This window comes from Panicum hallii, chromosome 1 (genome assembly GCF_002211085.1).
Source record: "Panicum hallii strain FIL2 chromosome 1, PHallii_v3.1, whole genome shotgun sequence".
NCBI lineage: Eukaryota > Viridiplantae > Streptophyta > Magnoliopsida > Poales > Poaceae > Panicum > Panicum hallii.
In genome coordinates, this window is record NC_038042.1 from 10,641,854 (window position 1) to 10,655,416 (window position 13,563).

Genomic DNA, 13,563 nt, shown 5'->3' on the forward strand with positions numbered 1-13,563 from the left:
GGATCTGATGAACGGACGTAGGTGGTTTCCAGTCCATCACTTCTTGAACTTTACTGGGATCAATGGATACACTGTTACTGGAGATGGTATGTTCCAGAAATTTAACGGTATCCAGCCAAAACTCACATTTGGAGAATTTGGCGTATAAGTGGTGGTCTCTTAATCTCTGAAGAACAATATGGAGATGGTTCGCATGATCTTCCAGATTTTTGGAATAAATCAGAATATCATCAATGAAGACCACAATGAATTTGTCAAGTTCTTGCATGAAGACAGAGTTCATGAGATACATGAAGTATGCTGGTGCATTGGTAAGACCAAATGACATGACCAGATACTCATATAATCCATATCTGGTGGAAAAGGCTGTTTTTGGAACATCACTCGACCTGATCTTGATTTGATGATAGCCGGAATGAAGGTCAATCTTAGAGAATACTTTAGCTTCGGCTAACTGATCAAATAGAATGTCAATGCGGGATAAAGGATACTTGTTTTTGATGGTTACCGCATTGAGGGGATGATAATCTACACATAACCTTAGGCTATTATCCTTCTTTTTCACGAACAGGGCTGGACAACCCCATGGTGAAGCATTTGGACGTATGTAACCCTTATCAAGGAGATCGTGGAGCTGAATTTTTAACTCTGCTAACTCATTGGGTGGCATACAATAGGGCCTCTTAGAGATGGGGGATGTGCCGGGTTGTAGTTCTATGATAAACTCGATATCCCTGTCCGGGGGCATTCCAGGCAAATCATCTGGAAAAACATCTGCATATTCACAATCAATAGGGATATCTTTTAACTTGATTCCTTCTACAGCATAGGCACAAGTGTTGCTGCACTCTCGTTGTGGAAGATAGAGAATAGTAGTGTCATGTTCAGGTGAATCTATCTCCACGGCTCGGGAAGAGATATCTAATGACATTCGGTGCCTAGTCATCCAATCCATACCTAGTAGGACATCCATTCCTTCTAGGTCAAATAACAGTAAATCTGTTTTGATCAAATTGCTACCCAACTGAATATCACAACGGGTAGAGGTTGAAGAATACCAGCTGTCCTTAAATGACTGGTCAAATAACAGTAAATCTGTTTTGATCAAATTGCTACCCAACTGAATATCACAACGGGTAGAGGTTGAAGAATACCAGCTGTCCTTAAATGACTGGCCTTAACTCTTTGGCAAATATCACACTCTAAGACATACTTTGCTATTTCTCACTTCATGCGAGTCCACCAAAAATTCTGTTTCAAATCTTGGTACATCTTGGTACTGCCGGGGTGCAAAGAGAATTTGGACAGATGGGCCTCGTCCAATATTTGTTTACGAAGCTTATGGTATTTAGGTACCATGATACGCTTGTTGAACCATAAAACCCCTTTGTGATCTACTCGGAAGCACTTGTATTTTTTTCTCCTTGTGCTAACTTCTGCTTGATGATTCTGACCCCTTTGTCATGCTGTTGTGCCACTACGATGTTATCCCTAAGTGTAGTTTCAACTGAGAGATGGTTTAAGCTACCTTGAGGAATGATCTCTAGTTTGAGCTTCCTCATCTCCCAACAAAGAGTCTCATTGGAAGCCTCTATTGACAAGCAAGAGCAATGTGCCTTGCGGCTAAGTGCATCCGCAACAACGTTGGCCTTGCCTGGATGATAGTGCACTTCCAGATCATAATACTTAATAAGTTCTAGCCAGCATCTTTGCCTCATATTTAGATCTGCTTGGATGAAGATGTACTTGAGGCTTTTATGGTCAGTATAAATATGGCACTTTGTACCCATCAGATGATGTCTCCAAATTTTAAGTGCATGGATAACGGCTGCGAGTTCAAGATCATGAGTAGGATAGTTCTGTTCATGAGTCATGAGTGCTCGCGATGCATAAGCAATTACTCGGTTGTCTTGCATAAGTACACAACCAAGTCCGATTCCTGAAGCATCACAATAGATGTCAAAAGGTTTTGAAACATCTGGTTGAGCTAAAACTAGGGCAGTAGTGAGATGTGCTCTGAGGGTGTGGAATGCATCTTCACATTTCTGATCCCAGGAGAATTTAATTCCTTTCTTTAGCAGTTCAGTCATAGGCTTGGCTATTCTTGAGAAGTCAGGAATGAAACGACAATAATAGCCAGCTAGACGAAGAAAACTACGGATCTGATGGACTGATGTAGGAGGTTTCCAGTCTAGCACTTCTTGAACATTACTGGGATCAACGGATATACCGTCACTGGAGATGGTGTGACCCAGAAATTTAACGGTATCTAGCCAAAACTCACATTTGGAGAATTTGGCGTACAAATGGTGGTCTCTCAATCTCTGAAGGACAATATGGAGATGGTTCGCATGATCTTCTGCATTTTTGGAATAAATCAGAATGTCATCAATGAAAACCACAACAAATTTGTCGAGTTCTTGCACGAAGATTGAGTTCATCAGAAACATGAAATATGCGGGTGCATTGGTAAGACCAAATGACATAGGGCTGGACAACCCCATGGTGAAGCACTCCGACGAATGAAACCCTTATCAAGAAGGTCCTGAAGTTGGATTTTTAACTCTGCCAGCTCATTGGGTGGCATACGATAGGGTCTCTTAGAGATGGGGGCTGTGCCGGGTTGTAGTTCTATGACAAACTCAATATCCCTGTCTGGGGACATTCCAGGCAAATCATCTAGAAAAACATCTGGGTATTCGCAAACAATAGGGATGTCTTTTAACTTAATCCCTTCTACAGCATAGGCACAGGAGTTTTTGTATTCCCGTTGTGGAAGATAGAGAATAGTAGTTTTATGATCGGGTGAATCTATCTCCGCAGCTCGGGAAAAGATATTTAATGACACTCGGTGCCTAGTCATCCCATCCATGCCTAGGAGGACATCCATTCCTTGTAGGTCCAATAACAGTAAATCTGTCTTTATCAGATTGCTACCCAACTGAATTGGCACCTTTCTATAAATCTGATTTGATGCAATTTTATCACCAGGAGTCGCTATCATATAGGCTCCCTTAGTAGGATAGAGATCCAGGCCTATTTTTGTTCCATATTTTGAACTGATAAAACTATGGGTTGCACCAGAATCAAAAAGTATAATCACGAGTTGATGGTTTATAGAGAAAGTACCCATTATTATTGGCGCACCCTCGGAGAGTTCGGAGAGAGTTGTGAAGTTCACCCTTCCCTGGCGGACTTGTACCACTTGCTTCTTGCCCTTGCCCTTGTTGTTCAGGCTGGATGTTTGCCCTTGAAAAGATTTCCTAGGTTGAGGGCAATCCCTGGTGAAATGGGATAAGCTGCCGCAGTTGAAACAACAATTGTTGTTGTTTCCCTGATTGGACGGCGGAAAGCTCGGCCACGAGCCTTGCTGCTGTGGCTGCTGGGGTTGTGGTGTCGGCGGTCGATTGAATCGAGCCTGCTGGGGAGGCCTGGCTACCGATCTGCCTGGTAGATTGTTTCGGGGCGGGGCTCGGGTAGCAGTGTTCTGGACCAACCGATACCTTGGCGGTTGCGCATTTGAGGGTCCCGTGGGTGTCTTCCGCTTCTTCTCTGTCCGGTGGGCTGAGATGCAATCCTCTTGAGTAATGGCCATATTGACCAGTTCGTTGAAGTTGTCGGCCCTTACCAGGTTCAGCCGTTCCTTGAGCTTTGTATTTAGGCCTCGACGGAAGCGATCCCGTTCACGGGCGTCAGTGTCCGCATGATAGCCTGCGTACTGGCACAGGTGATTGAAGGCTTGTGCATACTGCATGACAGTGTGGATTCCCTGAGTCAAAGTCAGGAATTCATTGAGCTTTCGCTCAATAAGTCCTTCTGGAATGTGGTGCGCTCTGAAAGCGGTCCGAAATTCGTCCCAGGTGACAACGTGTCGAGCCGGCTACATGGCATAGTAATGGTCCCACCATATGCGGGCGGTGCCGCGAAGTTGTTAAGCTGCGAAGAGTGCCTTGTTTGCGTCTGACCAGGGTGCAGACAACAATGCGAACTTGGACTCTATAGTGCGGAGCCATGCGTCAGCATCGAGAGGCTCATCTGCTTTATGGAATAATGGGGGCTGAGTGCTGAGAAAGTCTTGGTAACCAGCCGATGGTTTGGCGGTGCTGGTGGTGGTTGTTGGGAACCGCTAGCTTGGTCTGACCAGAAACCTTCCGGGGTTCCACGTATAGCTCCAACCATCTGAAAAAAAGAGATGTCCATTATTAACAACATATTCTTGCTCCCATTTTCAGAAGGTATACCGCCGCTAAACAGATATGTAAGTCACATATTCTGTTTAACCAACTCAATCAAAGGGCAAGGATATCGATATGAACAACAGGACTCAAAGCTTAGATTTCAAGCAGAAACTGGTTATCCTTAATATTTTACATCAGGATGGTCTGCTTGCTAATAGTCTAGCCACACGTACATATGCCATATATATTACAGCAAATGGCCCTGGGTCCAGGTAGACTACTTACTACCTATATCATAACATTCTACACCAATTACAACTAAAAGATTGACGATTTGGATGAACTAGAAATCGTCGAGGTCATCTACGGAGGACTGGCTGCCGGAAGAGGAGTGATCTGGCTGAGGGTTAGGCTCTGGGTTTCCGTGCTCGGAATCGAGATCAGAAACTCCTTCGATTTCCTGTGGTTCTTCTTCACCTTCAGGTGCTTCCGGTACAACAGGAGGTGCTGGCTGCTGTTGAAGTTCGTTATGTGAGCAAGGGTGTCGTCAACCTCAAGGATAAGGTCGTGGACTTGCTCCTGGAGGAACTCGATAATCGTGTTACATTGAGTGATTATTGCATCACTCTCATTAATCTGATCCTCCCGGTGGATAATGGTCTCGTCTCGCTCTGCGATAATTTACTCTTTTTCCGTGACCAATGCTTGAAGCTCTTCTATCTGAGTGACCTGTCGAGCAGCATTTCTGTACTGACCTTGAGCTATACCAGTCAACAAACTCATACCGCGGCGCAGCAAGATCTGATAATGGTTCTAGGCATTCATGAACTTGATGATACCACGGAGTGTCTCTTCAGCTAAATCTCCCAGCATGTGGCCATAATGAGCTATCTGGAAATTCCACTCGGGATCACTGGAATCTATTGCAGGGAATAGGCTGATAGGATGCCCTACAACTTCCATGGGATGCTGGTCGCAGAAAGTATGGATGGCCTCAAGAGCTGCAGTCTCAATGGTGTCGACGAGACGATAGCCAACTACATCGACCTCGATGGGCTGCCACTGAGAGCGAAAAGGATGCTGAGGAATAGTCATCTTAACTTTGCACCGGGGAACACCTTCCTCCCTATACTCCACTCCATCATATTGTGGGGGCTCGGTGTAGAAGAATAGCCTAAGTGATTCCCATAAGAGACGGGGAAAACCCTCCCAGTGCAAGGCATTGGTATGGAGATGCCCTGCGTGTTCCCAAAAGATGTTTGACGGAGCCACCATCTGAAGCAAGAATTCAAATGGTGAGATTTTGAAGGATGCCAAAAACTCAACTAAGGCTACCACAAGAATCCTATTAAAACCACACTAGAGATAAACAACACTCTGTATGTCCTTAAAAGAACAACACATTCAATGCACTCACTTTGCTTGATGATGGATTATGCATGCACGTACTATTCGACCTCACAACCAAAACAGTTGCCAAATATCTTTGGACTTACGTGGTTAATTTCGGTGGCATAACACATACGCCTCTCACTAATAACTAGTCGATAAGTCCTATCCGTCTTAACCTCTTAATCGTGGTTAGTGTACCTGCAGAAGACCAGATTTATATAACATAAACCTTTCATGGCAGCACGACATGAAAGCGTCCCCAAACAATACTGTTCACTATAGAAACAATATCCGTACAATTTCCGCCGTACGGACGGCGTTATCATACGTTACATCTGCAACGTATTCACGGAGTACCGTATAAAACGGTGGTATGAACAGCGATCACCACACCCTATGCCGAACCATATACTCCCAATATGATCAACTAATCGTTGATATATTGGTAGCATCTCAAGTAAGCCACTGCTTGAGAAACAGCGTTCGGTTTGCATCACCGACGGGAAGGCCAATCTCCCTCAGTTGGCTGAGGATCCTTACCTTCTTACCTTCTTGTCTCAACGTTGAGGAACAGACAATACAAATAGATATCTAAGGTTGGTTGTGCTTGAAAGTAAGTTTTGATAAAAAGTAGTGCTGCAAGTTAGAGCTGACGATACACATATACATAGTAGTAGCCACCTGATTACTCCCATATCAACCCCTAGGGCTTTACGATCAAAGCACCAACCTTAACGAATCCAACGCACTTTGCAAATTCATTTGTTAAGCCAATTTTATCCCGAAAACATTTTTAAGAGCTGCTGCAGTTTTAATGCCAATTGTAAAAGTAAACCTACAGCTCTGATACCAGCTGTGGCAGAACCAATCTGCTTGAATTATTCCGGCTCAAGTACGCTAGTCATCGCTATACAGACGATACTAACTCAACGCACTTCAAACGGAACAACTCATTGGTCTGTCGGGTCTCCGCCCGATTCAACCACGGTTCAACAGGATCGAGGTAGGTTTACCTCGCACGAAGGCGAGTTTATAATCACACAACAGCTCATAAACTTTTAGTCCACAAGATAATTAAACATTATTACAAAGCTGTTTCAAAGCTTAAAGTAATTTATACAGACATTGTTTAAAATAACAAGCTAAACAGCTTGTCCAGAGTCACAGCGGAAGAAAGTTATTAACATCATGACTACATGTCGCAAAATTTGGCACCATGCTCCGCCCTAAACATGGTGTCATTCTGGAGGGTCATTGCCAGCCGGGGACGGATCCCATTCCACGGACCAGCCAAACGGAACAGAGAATGGCTAGGCTGGACTATCCGTTTGGTTCTCACAGTCCATACCTGAAAAACAGACTAGCAAGACTGAGTATACTAATACTCATCAAGACTTAACCGAGACCGGGTATACTTAGCCCGAAACTAGACCATGGAGGATTGAGAGGTCCTGGTTTTCTTTTTGCTAAAAAGCAACAAAGAGTATGATCTAACTTCCATATTTTAGCTATCAGATTCTAGTTTCCCTAACCATTCTGGGTAAGCACCTATACTAGATAAGCAAGATAGAGATTAGCATCCATCAAGATTGTCCCAACAATATTTACTGTTCTTACTCTATGTGGTAGAAGGAATAAGCAGTCTCAATCTCCGCGAGAAACGGACGATTCTGAATCGAGTTTCATAACCTTGCAAGGGTAAACTTAACTCACACGCTTGGAACATTTAACGATCATTCCGAACCAACAGTTTGCCTCTCATTCCAACTCGTGGATCAGGGCCACCACAAGCGTCTGTAGGACCATACGCACATCCAATGTGCAGGACGTACGTCTGTAGCGTGACTACATGACTGTACTCCTGTCCGCTGTGCGGAATGTATTCCCGCACGTTGGTGCGTGTACGAAAAACCAAAATTACGAGTGGTGGGAGGTATGTCCACTCCTCGGGCCGATTGGTTACTAGGCTTACCGCTTCCCATATTTCGCGGCATGTGGCTAGTACTTTCAAACGCTTAACCACAGCTACCACACACTGCGACCTTGTCAACTTTTATCAACACAGATGGGGTAATCTTGCAAGTCATGATACTGCACATGAGATACCAACATGACCCCGTCCATCATCCTTATAGTGATTGCAGGATAGTAAACATTCAACTCCTATATCGCGCGAGTGAGAGGAAATCACTCGACTTATGCCGGTCCTATTAGCAGAGCATCTATTCGGTAAGGACTCAGGCACAATACATAGGTTACTAGGATCCATGCATCTAGGGTTCCATTTAACCTCCTAGACTTAATGTATAATATAGATATATAAGTATAAAACTGTATAAGTGTAGTAATTTAAAATACTGCGTTATGCATCGGGGCTTGCCTTCTCGAGCGGGGTTGGGGGTCAGGGATGTCAAGGACTTCCGAACCTTGATTCGGGGCTTCAGTTAAATCCTCGACGATGTTTACCGAGTCTTCAGAAAACCCTTGCTCGTGTTCCGGGACTAGTTCGTAGTCTCCGTCGTCGAGTGTCGTTGACTCTACAGGATATGCAAGGATTTGAATTAGATGGTTCTTGAGTTAAGAATTTTACTTCACGATAAAGTTGCAATCTAACAATGGATAAACACAACTTCAAAACACAAGCAATTTGAATTTAACCTACTATTGGTATCTTAATTCAATGATCATAATTAGTTGAATTAATTGAATCAGGTTAACAAGTTTGATTTTTATTTTGAAATCCACAAAGGCTATGGCTCTAAATTTTTGTGGGTAAGCTCACTTCTAGTGGATGAGCTTACTATGAATTGTTCAAAATTTTCTAAAAACAGAAAATAGAGCATTTGAATTAAGTTAAAATTTCAAGTTTAAATTCAAATCTTAGGCAAAATAGTGCCATAAATTCTTGAAAGATTTACTGGGAATTACTCTTACAGAACATCACATGGTAAAAAGATCTAAGCACGAAAACCTTAGTAACATGCTTGAATAAATTTAAACCATTTCAAGCTTGCTTTGCATAAGTTTAAATTATTTCAAGCTAAAGTTCAGTACTGCAAGTGAAATTTGCACACAAGCTCATTCATATCCTAAACAGGCTACTCACCAAAATTCATAAGCAATAGAGCTAGCATGCAAAAGTTATACTCAAGATACCCTTTTGTTAAACTTTAAAATAACTCTAAAAAAATTTGGTTTCAAACTGAACTCCACTAACAAAAGTTGTAGAGTTAAACTTCTGCAATACAACAAAACTGGTTTGACAATTTTTGGATTTTTCTACAAATTCCTATGGATTTTCAAAGTTGGCTGATTTGAAATAGGGGGGTACTGATTTTCTACAGAAAGGCCCCTGGAAAGATTTGAATCCTTGCAATTGGGTCCTTGGCCGGGTTACACAGGGATGCCGATCGACGGCGATCGAATTTCGGCGAGGGGGCTCACCGGCAGCGAGGGAAAAGTGGGGCAAAAGGTTTAGGAGCTCACGGTGGTCATGGGGGTGGTCGGTGTTTAGGAAGAGAGAAGCCGAGGCGGCGGTTCGACGGCGAACAGGGGCGGGCGGCGGAGCTCCGAGAGGCGGCGATGGCGTTCCGATGGCCGGAGGGCAGGAGAGCTGCGGGGAAATAGCTAGAAAGCTTCCACGCAATGATGTGGTGCTGGTGGTGTACTTGGCAGGGGATGAGAGGTGACGGAGCGTTGGGATGACGGCGAGACCGAGCGGCGGTGGAGCTCGAGCTCACCGGCACGGTGGTCTGGCTACTCTAGCGCGGGAGAGTGAAATTGGGCGGGTCTGTGAGCATCAATGGGTGGCGGCGGTGCTATTGGAGCACTGGATCGAGGGTGTAGAGTTTAGCAAGATCTACCACTTTTCTTTAAGGTTCAACTTCAAAAGAGTTAAGAATTTGAATCTATTCTTTTAAAACTTGGCAAAGTTTTAAACTTTGGAGAAATCCTATTTAAAATCTACACTCCACTTGAATCCTTAGAGTAGTTTCACCTCTATTTGTGGTTTAAACGTAAGTTCTTGCCTTTTTGCCAAACAACCTTCACATGTTTTGATTTTACCTCCCATTCTCACCCATTTTACACTAAATGACCTAAATTTTCCAGAATTACACAAATACCCTTTTCCCTTTGCATTCAAGTTTTAGCACACATACAAAAAATCAAACATACATACTTCATACTAAAATCTAGTGCGTTTTAATCCTAAGTACCTGAATATCACATGTCACATCCATACTCACAAACAATCTCCTACCAATAGGATCCCAACACTTGTACCCTTTTTGTGTAGAGGCATATCACACAAATATGCATTTGACTGCTTGAGGATCCAACTTGCTCACCGTGGGCTGATGATCCTTTACAAAGCAAACACAACCAAAGACCTTGGGTGGAACGTTGAAGTCACACCTTCCCAACAGGAGCTCAGCAGGTGATTTCATACCAAGTATTCTTGATGGCATTTAGTTGATAAAGTATGTGGCTGTCATCACTTCCTCACTCCACAAATACTTAGGTACATTCATCTGAAACATGAGAGATCTTGCTGCCTCTAACAAATAGTGATTTTTCCTCTCAGCTACACCATTCTGAGGTGGAGTTCCAGGATAAGTTGTTTGATGAATAATTCCTTAATCTGAAAGGTATGATCTGCATTCATTACTAACATACTCTATTCCATTATCAGTCCGAATGACTCGAACACTTGCATTAAACTGATTTGCCACCAATTTATGGAAGTCTTGAAAGCATTGGAACACCTCACTTTTATGCTTAAGCATATAGATCCAAGTCATATGAGTGTAACAATCAATAAAGGTGACAAACCACTTAGCACCACTCACAGAAGTGACTAAACAGGGACCCCAAACATCTGAATGTATTAGAATAAATGGTTGACAACTGCGAAGGCCAATACTAGGATATATGGATCTTGTATGCTTGCCAAGTTCACATACATCACATACAAGTCTACCTTTGTCCACTTCCTTAAACATAGCAGGGTACAACCGACCGAGGCTTTCAAAAGATACATGTCCTAACCGACAATGGAGTAGTAGAATTTCCTTCACATCTCCTTCAGCAGCTGCTGTCAGTGCTGACTCCTCATGACTGATGAATCACAACCCATTACGCCTGATTCCAGTCCCAATCCTTCTCCCAGGACCCCTCTCCTTAAAGACACAAGAGTTTTCATCAAATGTTACTATGCATTTGAATTGATCAGTGATTGAGCTTACAGATAGGAGATTGACTGGAAATGATGGAACATGCAGGATTGATGACAGGCTAAGAGATGGTGTACACTCTATAGACTCTACACCATGGATAAGTTGGGATGTGCCATCAGCAATTTGAGCAAACTTAGAATGGATATATGGACTGTATGTTTTGAAAGAATTTGACATGCCTGTAACATGCTTGGATGCTCCTGAATCTATGACCCAATCTATGTGATGCCTACATGAAGATGCAAGTGCCTGTGCCTGAGTACCTTCGCCCATGCGGGTGTAGTTGCCAAAGTTACCGAAGTTGTTGGAGGTCGAAGTCACGGGATCAAATGAGGAGCTGCTGGAGCTCTTAGGAGCTTTGCCTTTCTACCATTGCTCCCATTGTTTGACTTGCTCTCCCATTAGCGTGATAGACAGAGTCCTCAGTTGCTGCCACATTGGCCCTAGGACCACCATGGCCTCTACCTCAGCCTCCACCATGGCTACCATGACCTCCTCCATAGCTCCCACGAGTACTCCCACGACCTCCATGAGTTCCACCTCTACCGCCACTACCTCTTGGATTGGGACAATTGTAACTCATATGTCCCTTTTCCCCATAATTGTAGCATTCCCTATCTTCAATTGGAACATAAGCCGGCTTCATAGGATTACCACTCCCCATCACTCGAAGTCTGCTTTCTTCATCAATCATGGCTGAAACAGCCTCATCCATGGTAGAAAGACTCTCCTGTTGATAGAAGGCAGCTCTCCTACTCTCAAACTCAGGATCTGATTCTTCAGAAATTGGGTCACTTTCCTGTCCTCCACCCACTTATTGACAGCCTGAGCATCTCGTGGAATCTTCATTTGAAGAGGAGTATAGTGATCTAACTCTTCCCACAAGTACTAAAGCTCGCTAGTATATTGCTCCACTGGTCTCCCTGCCTATTTTACTACATCTGCCTTGCCCTGAATTTCCATCATCATTATCACATTCCCCCTCCAAGAGTATATGTTACTCCAAGGTCCTCCATATCTGTGATGCAATGCGTATGGCTTCACCCTCTTGCTAACAGTGGGAGACAGGGATGCCAATAACTATACCACTATCACCGAGTTTGTTGCATGCCAAACTCTCCACTCAGTGCTGAGCTTGTCAGTCGGCTCAACGTAAGTCTCCTCTAAACAGTGCTCCACTCCCTTACCTCCTAGAAGCACACGCGCTCTCTTGACTAGCCCATATAATTCTTGCTGCCCTCTAACTTCACATCATTCGACACAGGTTCCAATTTCTTTCAAGTCAATTGAGCCTGCATTTGCCTCGATCAGATCCAACCTCATAAGCTCTTGAATTATACACCTCATCTCACTTCTCATCTCACTTTTTTAATCCCACTGAACCACTAGCACCGTCACCGTCAGTACTCATCTTCACCACCACCCTGTTCGACCACCGACACACGAACCAGGCTTCCTTCCTCCTTTTTCCCTTTCTTTTTCTTCTCAAGCAACAACCATCTCACCCTGGTTCTGCTCGTAGCAGGCTTTTTTTCTCTCCTCAAGCACAGCTGGTTCTGCTCGCAGCAGCATTTTTTTTTTCAAGCACAGCCGCCCGTAGCAGCAGCAGCTGCCTCACGCGGTGCACCAGCCGCTCCCACCGCCGCACCGCACGGGGCCCCGCAGTGCGCGCAGCCGCTCGGCGCGCTCCACGCGCCGCTGCACAGCACAGGCCCGCCGCCGCCTGCCGCCCCGCGGGCCCGCAGCCGCCTGCGCCCGCACCGCCGTCGCCTCGCGCGCCGCGCCGGCCGCAGCTCCGGCGACCCTCACGCGCCCACGCCGGCCGCAGCCCGCAGCTCCGGCGACCCTAACCCTAACTCTGTATACCATATTGATTTTGGAGGAAATTTTCTGGTTGTGTGGTGTTCCCTCCACCACAGTAGTCCCAACAGTTTCTCTAATTACAACTATATACCAACGTCCTCCTTGCAATGCTTGTTGTTCGTTCACGAGATCAGATCAGTCGTTGTTGTCCTCGGCGCCGCGCGCGTAGCAGAAGCGGATGCCGTGGACGGTGCGCAGGCCGCACTCGGTCTCCGCGACGACGGTTGGCGCGAACCGGGCCTGCGCGAGCCAGCAGGCCCGGCCCACCACGGCCGCCGGCGTCTCCTCCGCCATGGCCCGCAGCGCGCTGCACCGGCACTCTGCCGGGACGGCCGCCAGCTCCCGGCAGCACGCGTCCTTCACGTGCCACAGCGGGACCGGGAGCAGGAGGGGCGCGAGCGCGACGCCGGCGCCACCGCAGGCCCGGCTGGCCGCGTACCAGCGGCAGCCCGGGAGCGGGCTCGGTGGGATGGCCTGCCCGGCACGCAGTAGCCGGGAGAGCTGGCGGCGGCGGCCATGGCGATGGCGGCGAGCAGGACAGCGGACGGGAGGAGACATCGGCTGATGGGCGCCATTATTCTTGTCTGCTCCGGTCCTACTACTACCTTTTCTTGGACTGCCACTCATGGTGAAGCTTTGGCATGAATGTATGTAACTATGTATACATTGCAGGCCCTCGTACAGACCCTCACCAGTTGTGGCACAAGTGCTCTAGATGTACCTGTTAGCACGAACAGGGTAAGAACTAAAGGATTCACACCTACTAACTTCTAATAAATTTTCCAAACAGAATGTTAAAGAGGAAATCAGGGATTTTCCTAATCAATTAAGAAAATAAATATATAATCATTTTTTGTTTTCAGATTGGAACAAATCTTTCTAGTTTATTTTAC

At 45.4% G+C, this 13,563-nt stretch overlaps 1 protein-coding gene across 1 annotated transcript; it reads right to left on the bottom strand.

The window, feature by feature from the left end:
- Positions 1-12,805: 12,805 nt before the first annotated feature.
- LOC112895800 (alpha-amylase inhibitor 5-like) lies at positions 12,806-13,228 on the bottom strand. Its single transcript, XM_025963793.1, has one exon. The coding sequence runs from the start codon at positions 13,226-13,228 to the stop codon at positions 12,806-12,808; it is 423 nt and encodes a 140-aa protein (XP_025819578.1).
- Between the last annotated feature and the right edge of the window lie 335 nt (positions 13,229-13,563).

Excerpts from the sequence above, each read along its gene's own strand:
- LOC112895800 (XM_025963793.1), bottom strand. The coding sequence starts at position 13,228 with ATGTCTCCTCCCGTCCGCTGTCCTGCTCGCCGCCATCGCCATGGCCGC.